Here is a 24,342-nt window from a genome sequence, read left to right on the forward strand (position 1 = left end):
CATGCAGGTTTTGGTTAAATGATGCTTGCATAAACGGAAGCTTTGTGTTTGTTTATTTTTGTTGGAAGCATATCTTTATTTTACAGTCACAGTCAATTAGGGCTTGTGTGAGTGGTTATATCCCCTTAGCAATTAGAGGTCCTGCATTCATGCTTAGGTATTGCATGTAGCATTGGGTAGTTATGCTGTAGGCAGTCTCACCTACCCCCTCCCCCTCGCTCGCTGTGTACACATAAAAAAGAAAGAAGGTAGATATCGTTTAATTCCATCCAAATTGTTTGATATTAGGCTAAGCCTGTTGAATTAGTTTCAGGTCACAAACAACTGAAGAAGATTGATATAAAAGAACAACAGAAGGTCCCTCCGCTCATGAAAGCAGCTTGTTAATAGGGGAATCTGCTGTCCTCTTTTGTGGATGAGAGGGTATCTCGCTCGCTCTTCGTTGCCGGGTATTTGGTTAGGTAGCTCTTAAGACATTGGCTTCAAACGAAAAAAAGAACCATCCTCATCCCAGTCTGGTACTCTTCTTCGTTCTTGTCGTTCCCCACACTGTTACATGCTTCTTTGGATCGAAATCTAGAGTCTAGACCATATCTGAAGTAGCTCACACAAATATGGAATCAGAGATCTTTTTGGAGGTCTAAATTAATCAAACATGAAACGGGCAAAGATGAGCAAAAGCCTCAAAATCTCGTAGATGGAGTTAGAAGGAAGGAAATGGTGATGAATTAGAAGGGAGAAAGACGGCTCGTATATAGATCGAACGAGCGCGGGACGTGGGGTTGGATCACGGGACCAAAAGACGTCACTTCAAAATTACCAGAGACTTGCGTAGGTTACTTTAGACTGAGATGGAAGTCATGCGAAAATGTACACCAAAGTTTGAATGACTCGCTGCAGGCCGCGAACCGGGACCAGTTCAAATGAAGCCCAACCAATGAAATCAGAATCTATTTATAATTTAAAACTCAACTAGGGGGTTATACGAAATAATCATCTAAGTTCAACTCTTTAACTAGTCCGCTAGTTTAAATTGAGACAACAAGATGAAATAAAAAGCCGCTTGCAATTTCAACTCAACTAGGGGTTTATGTGCATATATTCATCATCTCATATTGAGTGAGTAACTACATGCTTTAAATCGTGCCATTGAATGAAACAAGGACAGATTTGTATCCTGAACACTATAAATATAAGGTTAGATTCACAATCATTGTCTCTAAATCAACTGGTTCTTGCACTTCGACTACAGGGATTAGCTCGGGCTGAGCCTTTGAGTAAAATGAGAACCTATTTGAAAATCTGGACTCATGTGGGGGCTACGTAACTTAGCTCAGTCTGGCATGTTTTAACCATTACCGGCATGTTGCCGGCTGAGGCTAGTTCAAACCGTGCCGACAAATAAAGCAGCGACCATACAAAAATGGTTGTGCACAAATATTTATTATTTCAATCTAAATAGTCCCTGCAAGCTGCTCGCTGCAACTAGCTCAGTTTTAAATTTTAATTATTCCCAGCAGGCCAAATGAAGGTAAAACGGGCACAGAGAAAGAAATAGGAATCTATTTGCAGTTATATGCAACACTAGGATGTTTTATAGAGAATAATCATCATCTCAGTCTAAACTAATTCTGCAGCTCGCTTGCCTGGACTGATACAAAGTAGGACATGTATATTTGCATATAACTCTCCACAAGAATTCAAATCCAGGTCTCCATAAACTCGTCTCAGATCCACTTCCATTCTTCAGTTGGAGATGGGATAGATTCTTGAAGTTCCATTCCTTGATTCTTGTCCTCTCTTCTCTCTCTATAAGCCCTCACCCTGACTTTGATCGTTTCTTTATGATCAAAGTCATAAAGAAATGAAGCAGCTTTGATCGTTCCAATTCCAAACCCCTCTCAAAAAGACTAGCCAAGAAGATGTTTGTTAGATTTTTATATCTCGTATAAGTAATTAAGATGTTCTTGGCATTGAATTGATACACGATTAATAGGTAGGTAACTCGCCGGATTCGAGTGTGGTGTGTTTAATCCTACATCAACTATGCATTGCACAACAAATTTTGGATAACTTCGAACGAAGGCAGATGCCCGTGCTATCATTTTGAGAACATGTATACTTGTGAGCCAAGCCGAGCTGAGTCAGTCGCATGTCTGGGGATCGAGGAAGTCGACAATGGCTGAAATTATTATATTTACCTGAAGACACGCATACGAGGATCTCTAATGAACTCCATCTGAAGGCCAGATCTTATTGATTTTTCTTTTAAAGCATACACATGTTAGGTGAACTGTGAAGTGATATTCTTTTAACAATTGAACCACCCGACGATCGGATATGGAAATAAGAAGGGAAGAGGAGGCGATCGGTGCCCCGTCGGCCCCAAGCTCGCATCGACCCCTCCTAAATTATTATTCTTCGGCGCCTCCATGGCCATCCACCCACTTCGCCTCTGGTGGCAAAGGCGAGGCGGTGGCGGCGGCGGCCAAGAGCGTGCGATCATCGCGCTGGGCCTCACCGTCCTCCTCCTCGCCGTCGCCTCCTGGCTCCGCGAAAGACCCATCGCCGGCGGACTTCGACCGCCCGCCGGCTCCTCCGATCCCGCTCTCGTCCATCTTACCCTCGTGCGCGACGCCCAGAAAAAGGGCGCCGGTATGACAAGTTTCAAGATTAGGCTCTTTTTTCTCCTTTAACTATTGATTTCTGTACCGATAAAAAACAAGTCTACCGCTTTTGATAAAGTTTCTTTTTCTTGGATGCAGTGTGTTTAGATGGAAGTCCTCCCGGGTATCACTTCCAGAGGGGTTTCGGGTCCGGCAAGGACAGTTGGCTTCTCCACTTAGAGGTACCCGCTTCTTGCAATTTTGCCCTAAAAAGATCGAATCTTTGGCACTGCAGTATCCCTTTACCCAATTACTGTCATCCGTTGTGTGCTTTCCTATACTGCCTTTTGTCTGGATTCTTGTTTTCTTGTGTTCTTATCGCAGTTTAAAAGAAATTATCTTGAAAATAAAAATTAATCAAGATTCGTACTGAATTAATGATTTGACCTTGAAAACTTCAGATTTCCTTCTATGTTTATGCTTGCAATTCTGCATTATATACTCATAGCTTTCCTGGCATTGTATTGGATGAAACTGAAGTTCTTTTCCAAGGTACGCAGCACAGGAAAGTCTAATGCTTGTCTCAGTTTTTGCTAGTAAACGCATATTGGTAATACATGCATGTGTTACTTGATTTAGGATAAAGACTATTGACTTCATCGAGCTTTTGCTTTTCTTTGACCAGTCATCTGATTGTTTTTCTTAAGCTGTAGGGTGGAGGCTGGTGCAACAGTGTGGCATCATGCGCGTCACGCAAGATGACAGCATTAGGCTCATCAATTTACATGCAACACCAGGTTCCTTTTGATGGCATTTTAAGCAACGTTCCATCACAAAATCCTGGTAATTGTTTGTTGTTTATATGAGATAGATTTTGTTCCGTAACTCGTGCTGGTTAAGTTTACAGTATGAGGTTTAACAAATAGTGCATGCATTCACCTCTAGTGGAGCTACCCCATGCATATTCTTTTGGCATCTATAAACTGTGGTTTTATCTAAATATTCCTGTTTCATTGACCAGTATCATGGAAAATAAGTAATCCACATTTAGGAAAACTTCACTTAGTCACTTGCACTAGCTATTTCTGAAGTTCCATCTATATGTTGAACAATTAAAACAATATTTCAGATGGAGATAATATTTTGCATTGCTGTAAGGATAAGTATCCTGACTTTATCAGTTATGACATGTAGTATTCTACTAATTTCCCTCCATCTTATTTTCAGATAGTTTTGACATAACTGAACTAATTTACTTGCTTGTTTGCATGGCAACTCAAACTCTTTTACTTCCTCTTCGTGCAGAACAACCTGATTATTGATTTTGCACTTTGGTACGAGTATTTAAGCTGTCTACCTATGGGCAAAGATTGTCCACATCCTGTTGACAATAAATATCTGTTGCAATAGCCAATGTCATGAATCTGAGGGTGCATCATACTTTAAGTTGGTATTTTTAAGTAGACATTGAAAATTTTTAGACATCTTAAAATTCACATCATATTATAAGAGGCATCTGGAATTTTTGCTCTGCTTTATGATGTTTGCATGTGCATAGACAGGAGTAAGATGATTATTAAGCAAAATGGGGTCTGCATATTTTTGTAATTTTTGCAATATGAAGGCATGAAATATGAACTGATCATAGAGGAAAGAAAAGCTCCGGAAGTCTGTTTCTTGTGTTTCAACTTAGCTATGGAGGGTGAAGATGATATTTATGAATTTGCAGAAAGTTAAAATATTGCATGTAGGTTATTTGGCTTGTGTATACTGCATCTAACTCTGTCAAAGAGCAATAAACAAGTATCCTTCGTATTGTCTTGGAGAGCAACTGTTTCTCCATCATTTCAGTTACTGTATGTTAGATATTGGACTCACAATTACACATATTTATGTTAAGAGATGAATCAAGTAACCTATGTTACATCTCAGCTTTGTCCGTCTTGATTGAGACTAATTCCAGATTTGGGGACAGATTACAGAGTTTCTTCCCCAGTTGCATCAACTTAAAATGTGTAGGTAGGTTTCTTCTCAAGTTATTGGATTTCTGGGTATTATGTTAGGCCTCTTTAATGCCAAACTTGCCTTGTCTGGGGATTAAAACACAACTTGATAGAGGATTGGGTCATGGGTGCAAAGCTGCTCATGAAACATGCAATTAGGATAAAGCTTACCTGTCTAGGTGTTCCATATGTTTAATTTTTTTTTCATGCTCTTTTGTATTGGTTTTGATTTAATGAAGTTTTAACATCAACTTTTGAAGTAATTAATCTACACTTGCCCTTAGAATTGCAGGCTCAAGTTTGATTTTGTTTTGGAATGCAATCATGAGATTTTCCCTCAAGGGGCTCCTTTTCTACATGCATTCCTTGAGGCAATTCCCATTTCTGCCCATGCTGGCATGTGGAGCAATGATCTGTGTGTGTGTGGGTGGGTGGGTGGGTGTATGTGTGTGTGTTCACGAGGCTACCTTTTCTCTTTCATTATCTTCGTGTGGCCTTAGGCAGGTGATGGTGCTATAGACATTTGTCTAATGATGAAACGAGAGGTGTTGTATAGCAGTCAAAATCCAGATCCTACTAGGGCCCTGTCTAGTTCTCAGTTGCTCTTTTAAGGACAATTCCATCTTCAGCTGTCAACTGGAGTTACTGGACCTTGTAGGTCTGTTGTGGGCTTAGGTTTTTGCAATTAACAGATGGTTTGTACTCATGCTTGGTTGATGCTGCCTCATTTTAGCCCAAATCCAGTTCTTTTAATTTCAGATGAGCCCATGGGGATCTTTGTCCAAGCATGGCTTGGCTTAGCTCATTTCAAGCAAAATGTAGTTGTTTTAATTTCAGGTGAGCCCTTGTAGATCTTTGTTGAAGCATACATTGGCTTGTTTGACATTTCTAACTAGGGTACATGAATAAAAGCAGGCTTAAGCTTGCCCATTTTGATTATTTTCAAATTCATTTCGAATATATACTTTTTTAAAATAAATTCTGTTTTCATTTTCTGTTTCTGTGGTGACTAAATTAATCTGATATTGCATGATTACACTCTTTATAGCTTGATTTCCCCTTTTTTTAAAATCTTATGAGAAATTGACTTTGTTTTCCTATTAATTAACCTAATATGAGGGCTCTTGGTGTTGATCATCCTTTGGATTCCCCACTTTTTTTTCTATTGTTGAGCATTTCCTGAGTTCTTCTCTCTTTGTTGTCTATATTAGATTTCTATAACTGGAACAAAGTTAAGATACGATACTGTGATGGTGCGTCATACTCTGGGGATGTAGAAAGTGGCATTCAGGTATGTGCGATGATGTTGCCGTGTGATATGTTTGACCTGTAAATTATAGGCTAACATTGTAATTATAGAGAGCGTAGAAGTCATACAAATTGTTTTGAGTCATATTTTTTGGTAATATGATTTACAGAATGGAACAAAGCTATTCTTTAGAGGTCAGCATATCCAAATTGTTTTGAGTCATATTTTTTGGTATTATGATTTTCAGAATGGAACAAAGCTATTCTTTAGAGGTCAGCGTATCTGGGAAGTAATAATGGATGAACTCTTGTTGAAAGGGCTGGCAAATGCTAAACAGGTCATTCCTTCATATATCACTTGATTTGTACTAATTCCTTTTAACATCTTTAATGGCATATATAATTGTATATGCATAATATAAATGGTAATATTGAATGCAATTATTTTGCTTGAACCATGATCTTTGATACACAATCACAATCCTCATGGGGGAACACATCAACACGCTGCTAAATACTTTCTTGCGCTTCTGTGCAATTAGATAAGTTACTTTTCACCTATTATTGGGTAATAGTGTAATTCATTGTATTTATTTACGCATACAAGATTTTCTTGGCTGCAAGCTGTTATATGAGATCTGGAAGTGGATACATGGCATGACTGTTGTCAAATCACATTCGCTTTGATGTTGAACATATGCACATTTGTATGCTTGGTACTCTTTAAAACTTGAGGAAAAAAAAGAATTGTCAAAATTCAAAAACTTGATGTAGCAATGAATACATTTTAACCAGCTTCGGTTATTCTAATATAAGAAGACTTGTAATTAATTAGTGAAATCAGTCTGATGGGGAAACATATAGAACATGAAACTTTTTTGTGAAGTATTTAGAATTTCCCGATACATAAAGAATCATGACTGTGAGACAATTACTTGCAGAATCCTCTATGACTATATCTCTTAGTGGTCGTCATTATAAAACTATCAAGCAATGTAAGTATTACAAATTAACTTATGCAGGAATTATACACATAATCTTGATAAGCATATAGATTGTTAGTTCCCTTCTAGTTTATGTGCTAGGCTACTTCTCTTCTAGCCACTGATTTGAGGTGGCATAGCATTTTTGCATCATTCATTTGTTTGTAAATAAGACTTTTATAGTTTTAACAAGATAAAGTAGATTAAAAGGAACTATTTGAAGAGCTCCTGACCATTCTTAACCATTCTTAAAATGCAAGATTGTTTTGGGTAAAAGGTACAGTTTGAAAAGGAAAAACTTGATGCTTAGTTCTGCAATTATGTATTAACTTGTTTTGGCCATCAGCTATCATGTTGGTTATGCCGACTAAGTGATCGCTTAGCATTCATATAAATATAAAATAAACAAGTAAATAACTAGGCATCTGTAGCTCTTTAATCAGCTCTTGAAGCATTTAAGTGGCCATTTTTTATAGCCCCGTGATAGCTGCTTGGATCTACGAACTGATAATTTAAGCACTGAAGGTTGAAATACAAGTAATTTACATTATTTGTCAAATAATCATGTTTATGGACATGCATTTTGCCAGTTGTAGAATATATGAAGTCTTTTTGGTGTGCATATCTACAACTAAGTTATCATTATTTTAAATCCATTGAGCACATGAAAGCAGCACGCACCACCATGTCGGTTATGAGGTTTTGTCATGCCAAACAGCAGTTCTTGTTGACACTTGGCACCCATATTAGGCCTCATGATTACACGAACATGATAATTGCTTTCATCTTCAGCTTTTTAGCTTAAGTACATGTTCCCCTTTTCAAATTATTTTATATGCTTTCACCATTAAATATTGTTTCATGATTACAGTTGTAACCTAGATTATTATCAGATGTATAATTCTCATTGTAAACAATGAAAATTGGAGATTGTAGCTGTAGACAAGACTAATATCTAATGTGTCTTTTGTGCATGCTGCATTGCAACTCTCAAAAGTTTTGGTGCAACTAGAAAATAAAGCTGCAGGCATAATGTTGACACACCTCGTTTTGGTTTGCAGGCTTTTTTAACAGGATGCTCTGCTGGTGGTCTGGCTACTTTCATACATTGTGAAGATTTTCGTGCACTTTTGCCTAAGGAGGTCATTGTTAAATGTCTTGCAGATGCTGGCTTTTTCCTTGATGAGTATGTCTCTAACAATATTTTGTGCACTTTATGAGTAATTCTTGCACAGCACTTCATGACTATCTCTTGCATGCACTGTTTTAGAGTGGATTTCTTAAGTCTTCTAGTTGGTTACTTTAAGACATTTAAGTTGTCCAGCACAGGGCATCTAAATGTAGGTAGATGTTGTGGCTTGTGTAACTAGGTCAGATATGCACCTCTCTTTTGAGTACATTTCATAGTAATTTTTGAAGAGTTGAATATGACATCATTTATTTGTTTCAGTCTGGCCATATTTGGCTGTGGTTGACTGTGACATTATTTTGGTTGGTCATAGTTGACCATTTCTAGTCATGCTGGACCTTAACCTCAGAAGGTTACTAATAGCTGAAAATATCAGTATTTGTTAATCCTGGATGCCCAAAATTTGAATCCACTTTCTAGAAACTAACTCGTGACGAACACACTTTCAGAGCCTACCAGAAATTGACCCTAAGCTTAGTTTTCATCTTGGTGACATTCAAAATCCTAGAAATTATTAAATAGGTAGACATTCTTTTTTGTAGGATCCATGTCTTTAAGGTTGTGTTAGGTAGCTGGCAATCTATCTAGATGCTGGCAATTTAAATTGGGCCCACCAAATTACTATGTTTGGTATGTCTTTTGGATGACAATGCAGATTACCTTGGCAATCCAGATTGCCTTCTATGAGGCAATTCAGACTGCCTTGGGGTGGGGTGGCTATCCAGATTACCACATCTTTGATAATCTTGTAATAAAAATTTTGGATGAAATTACCCTTATCAAAAAATCAAACAAAACCCTTTCTTTCTGTGAAGCCGCTCCTCGGCTCCCTCTTCACCCAACCCTATGTCTGCGCTACCGCCATCGCCGACCTCCTCGCCATCGCAACCACGCCTGCTCCTCCCACTTTTCAGGCCCACCACGTTGCTCACCTCCTCTGGCTCCAACAACACTAGCAACGTCTCTATCCTCCATGTCACTATGGAGAAGCCGCGGGCTGTCGGGGGGTGGGGGAGCGGGAGCCACGGGCGGTGGGGGTGGGGGATAGAGAGCAGAGAAGGTGCAGACCCCGGAGGGAGCAAGAGCCATGGGCAGCAGGGGTGGGCGGTTGTGCGGAGGAGCCGCGGGTGGCCGGGAGAGGGGTGGGGTGTAGAGGAGGCGTGGATGGCGCCGCCTGAGGGGGGTGGTGGGTGTGGAGATGCCACGGACAGGGAGAAAGAAGAAAGAAAAAAAAATATAATAGTAAAATATTATTTTTTAAAAAATAATAAAATATATAAAAATAGTGGTGGGCTTGTGGTGGTGACGAAGAAAACGAGATAAAAGGTGCAGAGAGATGCAGACGAGATAAAAGTCAAGGTGTTTTCATCGTTTCATGAAGAAGGGGAGAAGCAATCAAATCGAGCATGCTGTTGTCCTCTCGAAAAACATGTTTTATAACATATGAAGTTAAATTAATTGATATTTTTTTATTAATACATTTTAATTAAAAAAGGATAAAAAATTAAGTTCACCCACCAGTGCTGGTGGCGACGGGGGATGGCAGTCTACGGTGATGTTGGGGCCGGTAGTCGGTGGTCGGCGGTCGGCGGTCGGAGCCGGGTCAAGCATGTTGCCGTCTGGCAACCATGACGCTAGAATGATATTGAGTGTAAGTCATAATATATAGATTTTTAATAGATTTGACTTAAGAGTATTTTGAAAATTTTATTTCACATTATCGATAATCTGATTGTCATACCAAATTTGTTAATTAAGATTTTCAGTAATTTTACTACAACATTACCTGCATGTACTAAGCATAATAATCAACATTACTGGCAATTTAATAGTGACAATCTTTCTTGAAGGCAATTCAGATTACTTTTCACGATTGCCTGGCGATGCACCAAATGCAACCCAAGGAATCACATATAGGGAGGAATCTGGAGAGTCAATCATGTAGTACATGAATTACAGATGTAACTTAATTCAATTATACGTACTGTTTTTCTTTGTGACAGAGTGTTCTTCTTTCTAACTAAAAGTTATTTTAGTTCAGATAATGAATATGGATCACTTCAGTCATTCTGTACTTTATTTATATGTATTAATCAAAGCTTGACAAAATATGTTCAGGTTAACCTGCCTAGGTCAAACTCTTTGCCTTTTGATTTGATTTTGAGTTCCAAATTTTTGGATCATGGAAATTGTATGTTTTTTTGATCATTTTAAGCCAAGAGTTTCAAGATACAGTGCAAACATTACTGGCCAGATTGATACATCTGAAGATTCAAAGGTGGTGTTTGTCTTCATATTGACTAAATCTATTTTTCTTGTTTTTTCCTCTCTTCTTGCAGGATGGATATTTCTCAGAGAAGGTTCATCCGATCTTTCTATGATGATGTTATCCGCCTTCAGGTTTTCTCTCTCAATTTACTCATGTTACGAATAGAATATTTCTAGCTTTTCTTCTGATCTATATTTGTTAGGGGGGGATTATGTAAATTTTTATGTACAATATATCAACACTATATGCTTGCTCTTTCTGTATTCAATGCATGTCTCTTTGTAAAATTTCAATGTCTGTCTGTCATACCTTCTTAAAAGTGAAGATGATCCATAATGAGAATTTTCGGTGATTAATATTCTCCTAGACAGCATGCTTCAGATTCTAAATACATACAATGGATTGTGTGTCTCTTTATTTACTGGAAATATACGAGTCCGTAAGCTGTTCTGATATGCACAGACTTAATGATGTTGTCTCTGAAAATGACCCTTATAAAACCACATGCATTATATTTATTTTTGCATTTTTTTTTGGTTAGGCTATTTCTTTTGCTATGTTTATCCATTCTATTTAAATCTGACTATATGATGCAGTGGCTGATGCACCAGAATACCATAACTTTAATATATCTATCCATTCTTGTGTTTCTTGATGTTGTCTTAACATTCTTTTGAGCATGTAGAGACATATGATTATTCTAAGGGGTACTGGTTTCATCATCAAGCTGCATTTAAATATATTCTTGTTTCCATACTGTTTTATTAAAATTTTGAGCTTCATTCCTGATAATGTTCTCTGACTTAGCATCTTTGTCTGGTCTGTAGTTAATTTTGGTTCTGCCTCTGAGATTTCATGCAGAACCATCACTAGTTCTAATCACTGACTTTAGATGTTAAAGAATAGTTTTAATCTTCTTTTGATTGCATAAATGGAACCATCTTGACCAGTTTGATTTCAGAATGTAGGAAAAAATTTTCAGGATTGCACCTCAAGGATGGAACCATCTCAGGCAGGTCTTCATTTTGCCTTTTGTGATCATCTACATTATCACCAGTTGATGAAACAGCCTCTTATGCTTTTTTTTTTTTAATTTTGCCTCAACTTTGCTTTTCAGTGTTTCTTTGCACATGAGATTATTAAGAACATAGACACCCCATTCTTTATTCTCAACCCAGCATATGATATTTGGCAGGTAATGCTTATCTATTATGCTTTCTTTTGTTTATCAATATGTATAATTTCTCAAATATGATTTCACAATATGGTTTATAATATGTTCAGATACAACATATATTGGCTCCAGAATCATCTGATACTCGGCAATCATGGCAAAGGTGCAAGCTGAACATTCACAATTGTGATTCCAACCAGATTGAATCCCTCCAAGGTTATAACTTGCAAAAGTTTCATTGTGCATGATTTTTTGCTTGCTATTTCTGTTGGCACTAATTTTTAATACAAAAACTCTCTCTCTTGCATTTTTATTGGCAGGATTCAGGGTTGCCTTGCTTAATGCCTTGAGTGATTTTCAGCACAACAGGAACGGGGGGATGTTTATAAATTCTTGCTTCATACACTGTCAGACAATGAGCAATATCACATGGCACTCTCCAAATTCTCCAAAAGTAAATAATAAGGTAGATATCGTTGCCTTATTTCATCACTTTGTCCACTTCGAATAATGAAGTTATCCTGATGCCATAATACCTAAATGGAATAAGCTAATATCAATCTACAAACAGAAATTATTTCAGCTATAAATTCTGAAGTGTCCTGGAACAGGTTATGCATATGATGTCATATGACACAGCAGTCTTTAATAAGGATAGACCTACATTTTAATGTAAAAGTTGCCCATGTTTACTTTTGTGGACAAACATTTTGTGTCAGTAAGTGGAAAACAGAAATTGTTTAGGTTTGGACACATGACCTCAAATTGTAGATGTCTAAATTCATAGCTACAACCGAAACTGTTCTATCTAGTTTTAGGCTCAGATCTCATATTAAATTAGGTTATCTTCTAATTCCAGGTTTTTCAATGAGTAATTTCCAACCTTCCCCTCTTCTTTCTATCATAGGACCCTATGACCTCATGTGCAAGATGCCATTTCAAAATTACTAGCATGGAGTAGATGAAAAAAGTCAGGAGCACTTATTAGTCAAAGGGGAGTGATCTTATCTTGGCAAGCCTCTAACAAGACAGTTGAAGGAATAAGGAAGGTTTTCCCTGGGTGCCGATAACTGCATATTCAGTTAGTATGGGGTGCCTTGTACTTTATATCAAGTAGCATTTGGCATGTAATTCATGTGCCTATCTCCTAGTTAATCAATTAATAACCTAGACTTCCAAATTGGGTTTGAGCCGTGGTACATAACTTAAAGCTTAGAAGATTCCACTGGATAATGGAGTAGATTTTTACAAGTGCTTGGTAGCCTAATGTCAACCCTATGGAAATTCATGCCAAAATCCTAACCATGTAACCTTATATGAGAAGGGAGTCTTAGGAGCCATCTAGCAAGCTGAGTATTCTACCTAACAGGTTTAGTTGATGAGGAGCAATGCTTTAAGATCCTTCTGGGCTTGACAAGTCTTGGCAAAGAGGAAAGAAGGCACATTTTGGTATCTGAAATTTTATATTTTTTTCAAAGACATGTTATAAGATCCATTTTGCAAGTTCATTATTACAGATAGTTCTTACAAAGGATCGGACTAATGATGACCAATGCTTGAATTATCAATGTAGATGCTATATAGTTGGTTCTCATTTTTCTGAGATTACAAGTATAATAGGAGCATCCATTGATCACCCTAAGACAATCATCTCATGGCTGTTGAGAATGATTCAAATCAAATGGTTCCATTTCTTAATATTTCTGACTTGCTCCAAGGTCAAAAGGATAGAAAAACAATTGAATGGATTAGTAATCCTTCACAACCTCTAATGAAGGATTCCTCGAAAAGTTAAGCATTAGTAATCCTTCGTACAAATCAAATGGATCTTATACATATGCTGAATCCCTCAAATTCTTTCTAATCTTCATTGAACTTTATCTTTTCACACAAGAAAAGAGGAAAAAAAAAGATAACCCACGCATGTTTCCTGTGACAATTCTTGGTACCTCAGTTTTGACCCTTCCTTTTCCAAAAATATATATCACATATAGGATAAATAATATATAATATAAATATATATATATATATATACACCGCTTAGAATAAGTGGGGATCTTATTTGATGGACAGGCGAAACAAAGAATAGTGGACTATCAGCACTAAAAGGAATCTAAGTGCTCAAGGTTTCAAGGCCTTTTAAATCAACTTCCAACTTCCAAAATTTCTTTGGTAATTGTTTTATAATTTATATAGTAAAACTTTGTAAATAAATAGTAAAGTTTCATAAAATAGTAGAATAGTAAATTTGCAAAAAAGAATGAACAGTATCATTGCAGGGAGCAGTAAAATATTTTTAGTGGCCGGCTTTCACCACTCTCAGCCACAACTAGTTGTGTTTTGGTATATCGGATGCCTAAGCAGTTCACAAAGATTAGGGATTTGCCTTTTCTGTTGAAGCAGGAACATTGGCTAAGGTCCTTGTCTTTGGCTTGCCGTTAGGTCTTACAACCCTGGTTCAGCTACCGGGTGCCTTATGTGCTTTGAACAATACTAATGGTGATTGTGGGTGATGCAAAATATTTGAGAAAGATAAATAGTATTGTAGAAAACTACTCCTTACTCGAAACTATTTGAAGAGACTAAATGCTTCGGCAATTCTGTCACAAACATTTAAAACATGAGTTAGAAATTTGAAGTAACTTGCAAAGTTTATTGATTTGAAAAATTTGAGAATACAACCATTTGCCTTCAATTTGATACAAGGAGGCTTTTGGGTACAGGATTTTTGGTTTGGGTTTTTTGGAGGTACAAGGATTTGGTTTATTTGTAGAGGCTCTTGGTATTTTGGTGATTCTTTAAGGAAGAGCAGGAAGATAGGGGCCTCTCGCCTGGAGAGAATGGGAATTGTCTTTCATCTTTTCCCCGCTTCCCTTTTTATAGAGATTGCCTCGGACTTAAGGATCGGATGAGTCTGTGTAGAATAGGGTGATTATACGATTGTTTTGGATAGAGTGATGATACTTTCGGTGCCTTGAATAATGTGCTTGACTGTAGAGACTGTTTTCGGTGTCTTGGAAACTGAGTTTAACTATAGTTTGAATTATTTTGTTCGGATAAATTAAAGATGCTTGTTCTCATGCACTAACTGTAGCTTGAATTATCTGCATTGACTGTAGCTTGAATTGTCTTGGTCTGATAAAGTAAAGATGCTTGTTCATATACACTGACTGTAGCTTGAATTATGTGCATTGACTGTAGCTTGAATTATTTGTATTGACTGTAGCTTGAATTGTCTTGGTCTGATAAAGTAAAGATGCTTGTTCACATGCATTGAGTGTAGCTTGAATAGAATAAAGGTGCTTGTCCTTTTTGGAATTGGATCTGTTGGCGAAAGTGCCGTCCAAATTATGGATTAATCCAAATTTTGATGTTGTCACAGCTCTTGGAATTGCTCTTTTTCTAATTGGATGAAAGGATCTGAGGATGAGCTAGCCTGGTCTTAGGCTTCTTTTTCTTCTTCTTCTTCTAGTTTGGCAAGAAATTCTAATAGCAATTTTTTATATTCTGTTTTTGATTTAGCTTAGCCCCTGTAAGCCTTGCACTGGTTCTTGATTTTTGCTGAAGAAATTTGGCAGTCTGTGGATCAATAGTTGGTGTTGCTAGAAGGGAATAGTGAGCAAGCCATTCTAGGACTTTTGGCTTAGTGCCTCGTTTAGGGTTAAAATCTCGCCACCACTTAACTTTAAATTTTCTTCCCAAAGTGAAAGGTAAGGGTAGATTTTGCAAGAATATGTACTTCCAGTTAACAATCCATGAGAGAGCAACTTGAGAAAAGAATTCTAGGAGTATTGGAAACTTTTGATTTCTTGCTGGTAGGATGGCTTTTTCTTTGAAGAGTTCAAAGCTTTTTAGAGCAGTTGGTGGAAGAATTTTGAGAATTGGACCATAAAATTCCCACCAGTTAGAGAACCAGTAGGAAAACTGGAAGGGTACACCAATTTTAAAATAAAACAGCCATAAGAGTTTGAAGAATGGATTTTGATATAGGAAGGCGGTGTATCAAGCAGTTTGATAATTCCAATAATTAAAATATTGGGGAGAATTTTTGAGAAAGTTTTTTGTAGTTTGATGGATGGTCTCCCCAAGAAGTGGGAGTAAAGACCCTCAAAATTTGTACTATTGAATGAGTAATTATATTTGGATTATTTTTATCTTCATAGTACTTGAGTGCAACAGAATCCGTATCTACTAGGATGAACTCATAAAATTTTGGGGTTTTTTGAACATCTTTTGGTTGATAACGCCAGGTGGGTGGAAATTTTTTTGAGCCACAAGCCTCAGTGTACTTGCGATATATTCATCTTCGATAGTTATTATCTGCTGGGGAGTTTTTTATCAAAATATTGGATTGTGGAATTTTAAAGGGTAATTTTTTTAGTGGTGTTGGGTCAGAAATCCCAATGCCTAATTTTGGATTTAAAGACATCAACTGCAGTGTTTGAGAAGATTTTGCAATTGCCTTTTTAAAAACATCAATTTCCATGAGGGCCGGATTGGCTTTTGCTAATTCCGCTAATTGCTCATTTGTGAAAGTTGCGAAAGAGGATTGTTTTTCCTCCTGTTCCTCTTGAGTCATAATTTCATACCAAATTTTATGTTCGGAGGGTGAGTGTGGTTTTGGTATAGTAAAGATTTTAAGATTAGAGGTGGAGGTTTGAGCATAATCTGATTTGGTTTGCTTTGGTGTAGGATTGGATGTACTGGGCCTTTTAAGTATGGTGCCATCTGGGTTTTTCTGTAGAAATTCTTGGGATAAAAAGTCAGGCAAAGAGTTGTATTTTTTCTTTTTAAATTCGATATGAAAAATTGATAAAATTGCTTTCCTTCGGGCAAAAATGTGTTTTGAAGCTAGATTTTTGACATCTTTTTGTAAAACATATTTAGCAAACTGGCAGTCTGCTCTGAGCAAAAACTTTTGGTTTAGTAAATCACTTTGAAATTTTAGAATACATAAAATGATAGAAAGGATTTCCTTTTTGGTAGTTGAATAGTTTTGTTGGGTTGAATTCCATATTTCTGAATGATATTGAATTAATTCCTCGATGTTTTCTTTTTTTTGCTTAAGAATACCACCAAATCCGATTTCTGATGCATCTGTTTCTACCATCTTAAATAGTTTTGGGTTTGCTAAATGTAAACATGGTAGGGTTTTTATTTGTCCTTTAATTATTTTTACAGCTTTGGTTTGTTTATCCGTCCATGGGGGCGGGTTTTTTTTTAACCTATCATATAATGGTTTTGTTATTATCTTTAAATCTTTGTGATAGTCTCCTACATAGTTAAGACTTCCCAAGAATCTTTGAAGCTGGTTTTTATTTAATATCTGGTTAGAAAATTTATCCGCGAACTCAATTGATTTTTGAATTGGTTTAGTTGTTTCTAAATTGATTTCATATCCTAAATATCTTATTTTAGTTTTAAAAAGTTCTATTTTCGACTTTGAAATTACTAAACCATTTTTTGTTACTTCATTCTCAAAAATTTGTAGATGTTTGAAATGCTGTTCAATAGAATTTGAAAAAAACTAAAATGTCATCTATATATGTTATAATGAATTTTGTATGAGGTGTAAAAATATCATTCATTATTTTCTAAAATTCTAATGGTGCATTCTTTAATCCGAATGGCATAACATTCCTTTCAAATTGGCCAAAAGGAACAGTGAATGTTGTTTTGTATCTATTCGTCTTATCAATTTGTATTTGCCAAAAGCCTGATTTTAGGTCAAACTTAGAAAAAATTTTTGCTTCTACTATTCTAGTTAATAAGTCCTTTTTAACCTGGATTGGATGCCTAATCCATTGAAGTGCATCATTTAAAGGCTTATAATTAATAACAAGTCTGAGAACTCTCCTTTCAAGCTTAGCACGCTTTTGGACGTAAAAAGTTGCACGGCTTCAGGGTGATCTATTATGACTTATCAATTTTCTAGACAATAAAGATTCTATTTCTTTTTAATAGTGTTCTAACATCTGGCTATTCATTTGAATTGGTCTAGCTTTAGTAGGGATTTTTTTTCATCAAATGTCTTTTCATATGGTAGACTTACTATATGTTTCTTCCAGTCCCAAAATGCATGAGGTAAGTTAGAGCAATTGTTTCTTATAAGCCTATTTTTTATCTTTTGGATTTTTCCTCCTATTTCTGGAGACTTTAATTGTTCTTCTATCCTTTTAAAATTAACTTCTTCTTTTAAATACTCAATTTGCTTTTGCTTTCGTTCTATTCGATTTATTGATCAAGTGTTTTGTCAAAGGGCTAGTGAATAAAGGGAAAAACTAGTTATTGTCCTAAAAATCTTGTCTTAATTCCTTCATTATTCACTTGGAAGGGTTTTATCAGATTTAAGAAAGGAGTCCCTAGAATAACCATTTGGTTTAGGTTCTTGATTAAAATAAAGGAGGTTCTAAGGCATATACCTTTGTTACATACAAAGGCATTTGATAGTTTATATTTAATTTTAAGTTCAGAACCACTAGCAGTATTAAGTTTTTCTTTAGTTTTTTCAAAGAATTTTGTTGGGATCAACCCTTCCTGGATACAGTTTGAATCTGCACCTGAATCAATTAAGGCAACTGTATCAAGGCTAAAGTCCTATTATAATTGAAATTCTTACATTCCATTTTTGAATGGTATTGCCTATAAAATTTTGGTCTTCTTCATCTACAGATTCTTGAATTTCTTTATTCTTTTCGAACAATTTTATTGGATTTCTAATTTGAAGAATTTCTTCTTTTATATAATTTATTTCTTTTTGTAAATCTTGTAAAGTAACAAGCTTTCTTTCACTTGGTTCAAACCTCTTTAAAATATTTCCTAAATTATATGGTTGAATATCTTTTATTTTCTTTTCTTCAGATAAAGAATTCTTAAGTTTTAGGAGATAGTTTTTCTTTATGTCTGGATCTTGTATTTTGTCAATAAAGTCTAACAATAGATCTTGTTCTTTGGTTATTACACATATTTCTCCATCAAAAGAGCCTGTTTCTTGAGATGAGTTTGATCTTATTTCTGAATCAGAAGAGTTTGTGTCAGAATCTAACAAAAGATCCCTTAAATTTTGTCTGATGGAATTGATCGAGTCTGATTCATTAATTTCTATATTATTTATTTTTGTCTTCATTCTGCACTTATTACTGTAATGACCAACCCTGCCACACTTGAAGTAGATTGGTGCTTTATCCTTCTTGATAGATGGTTTTTCTTTTATAATAAAGATCTTAGGTTTAGTTTTTTGGGTTTTAAGAGATTTTTGTTTATTATATGATTTTTGTAACCTGGATCCAAAGTTTTTCTTTTTTGACAAACTTTACAAGTTTTATTTTTCTTAAGGTATTTTCTTGTTTTGTTGATTGGCTGCAAGCCAAATTGCTCACAAAAACTTTCTAATTCTTTTTTACTTGAGATTTGTTCTTTCTTTACTTGTTGCTTTAGTCTCAGTTCATTACATAGCAACAAGCCTTCTTTATTTATTATATTAACTAAATCTCCATAGGTCAAGTTATCATAAGGGATTCTGTCATTATTTTGGTTTCTTAGTTTGATTTTAATTTTTTTTGAGAAAATTGTAGGAAGCCCTGTTAAAAATTTTTCTTTCCAAAATGGCTGGTTGCAATCATTCTTGGTCATGACTCTTGTTAAAAATACATCCTTATACTGTTTAAAGTCTTGTAATTTTTTTCATTTTAGATTGGTTAGGATTTCAGAGGTTCTATCCCTAAATTTTGATGGATCACCCACAAAGTGCTTGGCAATAGCAAAAACTAAGGTAGGGACAGCATCTTATAACTCAGACCCATCTTCATCTCTAAGGATTTGGCCATCTACAGTTCTTTTTACTACAAATAGTATTTGGGCTTTGTCTTCATTATTCAGATAATAGTCCCACCATCCCTTAAGCTGGTCCGTGAAGCTGGCTACCAATGCTTGGGCTATAGCATGATCTGAGACATTACCCTTGGTGTTATAGGCCATAGATATCATGGTCATTTCTTGTAACATATTAAGGATGTTATATTTTGTTAGGCCATCTATATTTCATTCATAAATGGCATTGGTCGAGTACTGATTTTGGTGGATCATGGGCTTTTCTTCTAGACCCATGTCAGGCATTGTTGGTCTTGGCCAGTAGGGTCTTTGTGGGTTTGACCATCCGTGAATCTTGTTAATTTCTAAAGGTTGGTTTGGGCTTGAGAGTCTAGGACTATCAAGGCTTGAGCTTGCCTCAGTTTCTCATTGGATTGACTGAGCTGACTCATTAAATTTATCTTGATTCTCTTGAGTCAGGACAGCAATAGACTTCCGTTTGTCCGACTATTCAGAAGTATCTAAAATAGAATGAATCAATTCTAATGTGTCTAGCCTTTTATTGATTCTTCCAAAAGATTTTTTCCTTGTAACTGATTATGATGTTTTCTAGAAATTTCAAAAGGTTTAAAAATGGGAACAATTTCGTTCACAAATTGAGATTCAACTTTTGCTTCCCTAACTGTGTCCTTAATTCTGGTTAACTGATCTTCAATTGTCTTAAGATTTTGGTTTGTAAAATTATTTATTCAATAATATTTTTTATATCTCTTTCATTTGGAGTTTCTAATAGATCAGATTTTATTTTGAATGGGGATGCAGTTATCTGAGTATCTTTAACTAATATCTTAATTTCTTGTAAGGGTGGATGGATTTTCTCAATTATCTGGTCTTTTCCATCTTGCCATGAGATTAGTGGTTTGTTTCTAATCATATTAACTTCTTTGGGTTGAGAGGATTTCATTTCGAACCAGTCAAAGAAGTAAAAATATGCTTTAATTAATTTCATGAATAAATAATAATCTTCTCGTATCATTTTTTTTTTTGCTCATCAAAATTTTTAAAAAAACTGTTGTCTTTTTAATTTATTTTTTTCTAATTTTTTTAAAAAAAATCTTTTTATTGATCTGAAATTCTGATGTTATTGTACAGATTTTTGAATCAGTCATCTGAGAATAGGTTGGTGACATCCTTGGGGAGGATGGCCTTTTTTCATAACTTGATGGTGGTATTTTAGGTTCAGAGTTCACTTGGCTAAGTTTAGGTCCTGTTGTTGCCGAATAGCTTTGTCTATGGGATGAATTTGCTTGTACAGTTGTCTATTCCATCCTACAACTGTGGCTTTTAGTCAGCTTTGATCTATTAAATCTGATAGAGACGTCGCCCTCAGGATGAGTTGTGATAGTTTCTAGGTAACTTTGTTCTTGCCTGATAGCGGGAACAGATTTTTTGAGAACCCAGTCATCAAGTAATGATATTTGATCTCAAATTAATGTCCTAGGAACAAACACATTTTCCTTTCTCGGATCAATTTGGAAATATTCTGTTTGCCCTAGTGTCCTTTTATTAATAGCTCCAATATGATCCAAGGTGTTTAAGGTTTTATAATATATTCTTATTAAAATAGCAGCAGGAAAGGATCCTGGAAGTATTTTAAGATTATGAAGCTTTACTCCTAATTCAAAAGCTTTTAAAATATTTTTATCTTTTGCTTTTATTGTCGAATCTATGTTGCAGTTAAAATAAATAGGATCTTCAAACAAACTAGATTCAACCATACCTAATAATGAATCTTGATAATCTGTAAATCGGCCGTCTTTTAGACACAATAATATGGTTGAATTTAGACCTCTTCTAATAAGAGGTTTGACTACAACCTGAATTAAACCTATATGAAAAAATTCATATTTTGATTTATGGCTTTTTAAAAGTTCTTGCATTATTATTGGGATTATTTCATGATCATTTGAAATAGATATTGTTTTCTCGATTATTTTTATTCTGTTGTCTGGAAGGATCCAGTTCATCCTGTACACTGAGCTTCTTGGGACATATATATATATATATATATATATATATATATATATATATATATAGGTTCAGGTTTGAGTCAGGCCAGGTTGAAATTGCCAACTTAGCCCGAACTTTGTCGGGCCTAAGAATTTGATGCCCAACCTAACAAACCGAAAACCTCGGCCCGAGCCTAGCAAAAATTGGGCTATGCTGGGCCAAGTCAGCTGGGTTCGGCCCAGTTTGCACAGTCTCATCTGCTGTTTCTCTTAACTGCTAGAATGACACTAAATTCAAGATCAGTGATAATAGTTGATTGTATGATTTGAGATAAATTTTTTATGAAAGAAATTTTGAGATAAGTTTTGCATGTGTAGGAGGTTTATCCCTCTAATGTTTAATGATATCTGTTTTGCACAAGATGTGCAATAGGATGAACTTGCCAACTACTGGTCATTTTTTCATTAAATCAATCAGAAATTTGAAGGAAGATAAATTGTATTAGAGGGATACTCTGTCTTTATGACTCAAGTATATTTGGATTCAAATGTTTTAATTATTTATTGTGGCACTTGTTTGCACGCTCGTATCTAATAAAATTATATTACCTTCACACCTGTTCCTTGTGAACAATTCTGAGGCCCCTGATCCGCATAGACCAAGGGCGAACACTCATCGTTTATGGCATGGACTATCAAGGTATCTAATCCTATTCGCTCCCCATGCTTTTGCACCACAGCATCGGTAGGGACCCAGAGAGCTGCCTTTGCTTTTGGCGTTCCTTCGTATATCTACAGATTTCACCCCTACACACGAAACTCCACTCTCCTCTGTCTCGCTCAAGTGAATTGGTTACTAGAGCGTTCCACCAGTTTTTGGCAACTTTCACTTTCAGCCCGATTCACCGACTACGTGCCCTTTACGTCCTGTCATTCCGAAGAACACTTGCGCCCCCCCCTGGCCCAGTCTTACTGCATCTGCTAGCACGGAGTTAGCGGGGGCTCTTTATGACTCAAGTATATTTGGATTCAGATGTTTTAATTATTTATTGTGGCATTTGTTTGCACGCTCATATCTAATAAAATTATATTACCTTCTCACCAGTTTCTTGTGAACAATTCTGAGTATGCTGCATACATTGTGAACAATACTGAGTATTTTTCATGTGCCTATATATGAGGATCATTAACTAGTCAATGCATATTAAAAGGCACAGATTTGTATTTTGGTAAATGGGCTTTCCATTATCACCTTTGTTGAGGATTGGGCTTTTCATTATCACCTTTGTTAAGGATTTCCTAAGAAGGTGCCTCTTAAATGTGGAGATCCAATGATTATCTGAAGATTTAGAAAAATTAAAATCCAGGACAAAAATGCATACAGTTTTGTATGAATATCATACTGAGTTGTGTGTTTGCATGCTTTTGTAATTCACTTTTTATGACTATAGTGTAACTTTTATTCACGGATTCACTGACTAATTGTATGTTTATTTCGAGGAGCAGACAATTGCAGAGGCAGTTGGAGACTGGTATTTTAATAGAAGCAAAGTGAAAGAAATTGATTGCCCATATCCATGCAATCCTACATGTATTAATTTGGATCTTGCTCAACCTTGGCCTGGCCCTATGTAGGATACTTGCAGAATGAGGATCCTTAAAGCTGATCTCAAATAGTTCGGAAAGGCTGAATGGTATTGGTTATGCTTTGATACTCAACCTTATAAAGATTTAAGGCTGAGGAGCCACACCAGATAATCTTGCCTAGATGTCTTCCTCCAGTTTCTTGTTACGGTTATTTTGTTTCAGTGATTTAGCATGGCAAGGGATGATGATAAATGCCTTCAAAGTGCTTTCCTCCTGTATATGTTTATGTGGCTGATAGCCATCTCATTGTTCATGATGTCAGCTGCTGTGTATGTTTCTAATATAAATGTGAGAATTGTGTTTCTTGACATCACATTTGATGACTTCTTGAGGAAAAATTTGGTGTGTATGATGGAACGTGTATGTGTATATCATGGATATCACATCAGTTTGGAGTTCCCTGGATGCTAGTTAAGTCAAGTAGTGCTTAAGAGACGTGGCTTTCTCTTTCTAGAATCCGGCTACCTTCCAGGTGCTAACTAAGCAACCATCCGTCCGTCGGAACGGAGCCATGTGTACTAGTGAATTTTGCTTGCTTCTTGTTGTAACTAATTGTGTATTGTGATTGCTTGGAGTTAGATGCATGAAGGGATTCTTTTTTTTTGTTAAAATATGAAACATCATTATGAGTGCTTTGGATGCATTTTCTATGTCTACAAAGAGGTATATGGAATGCTAATATATGAAAGCATGGTTGTTTGCATCTAGAGTTTGCCGTGTAGCCATGCTTAATACCATCCTTTGTTGTACCGGCCAGTTCATCATTCCGGGCTTGATTTTTGAAGTCCGAAAGGTATTCTTTGCCTACCAGGTCCCTGCAGTTAAAAAATTTTGTAAATGTGATGTGTTGGAAATATTTTGTACACCATGTATTTTTGACCATGTTGGGCTGTTGTTCAGATAATTAATTGCCAGGTGATAAGGTGATAAATAGATCAAGTCCTGTATTCTCCCATCACTGAGTAATTTCTGCTTATATATCAATTTGATTATGAGCAAGGAATAGGTGAATGCAAGTGAACGGGAAAAAGGATTGGTTGGGAGACATGCCCTCGAGGGTTAATATTTTCTATGTTTCAATTGCAAATTGGGAAAGAACTCGTGGTTCAGTCATTAAATGATTTGAATGTAGATCACTTGTGGACGTGGGATCGGTATGGGTGCTCGGCTCTCCTCTGATTTCTGATGTTCAGCCATTTGAGAGCTTGGAAGTAGTGCACGCTTTGGCATAACAAAACTCCACACAAATGCAGAATTTGCCTCATGATTCACTATACCTTGGTTACAGATAATTCTGCAATTATTCTGGAATGCAGGTCCGTTTGCACATAAACCCATTTGAAGGAAAAGTTGATGATGTTTAGCTTCTCTAGGTTAAACTATCAATTTGCATTCAACATAAAAA

General features: G+C 36.0%; 1 protein-coding gene across 2 annotated transcripts; it reads left to right on the forward strand.

Annotated features, from left to right (window-relative positions):
* The first annotated feature begins 2,079 nt into the window (after nt 1-2,079).
* On the forward strand, nt 2,080-23,250 carry LOC105044416 (pectin acetylesterase 5). Of its 2 annotated transcripts, none has more exons than XM_010922297.4 (12): nt 2,080-2,655; nt 2,766-2,848; nt 3,320-3,449; nt 5,821-5,900; nt 6,106-6,195; nt 7,902-8,026; nt 10,369-10,429; nt 11,260-11,310; nt 11,416-11,493; nt 11,583-11,688; nt 11,793-11,938; nt 22,791-23,250. In XM_010922297.4, exons 1-12 carry the CDS (start codon nt 2,433-2,435, stop codon nt 22,923-22,925), a joined length of 1,308 nt encoding a protein of 435 aa, XP_010920599.1. In that variant the 5' UTR covers nt 2,080-2,432; the 3' UTR covers nt 22,926-23,250. The 2 variants fall into 2 exon arrangements, with proteins under 2 accessions (XP_010920599.1, XP_010920600.1); XM_010922298.4 differs by having other exon boundaries at nt 2,104-2,655; nt 22,797-23,250.
* Nucleotides 23,251-24,342: the final 1,092 nt, after the last annotated feature.

The sequence above is a fragment of the Elaeis guineensis genome, chromosome 5 (genome assembly GCF_000442705.2).
Source record: "Elaeis guineensis isolate ETL-2024a chromosome 5, EG11, whole genome shotgun sequence".
Lineage (NCBI taxonomy): Eukaryota > Viridiplantae > Streptophyta > Magnoliopsida > Arecales > Arecaceae > Elaeis > Elaeis guineensis.

What these genes read in the sequence shown, in the direction of transcription:
- LOC105044416 (XM_010922297.4), top strand. Translation starts at nt 2,433, where the DNA reads ATGGCCATCCACCCACTTCGCCTCTGGTGGCAAAGGCGAGGCGGTGGC. An exon ending in CGCCCAGAAAAAGGGCGCCG is followed by an intron (nt 2,656 to 2,765) that starts GTATGACAAGTT and finishes TCTTGGATGCAG; the next exon opens with TGTGTTTAGATGGAAGTCCT. An exon ending in ATGATGTTATCCGCCTTCAG is followed by an intron (nt 10,430 to 11,259) that starts GTTTTCTCTCTC and finishes GTTTGATTTCAG; the next exon opens with AATGTAGGAAAAAATTTTCA.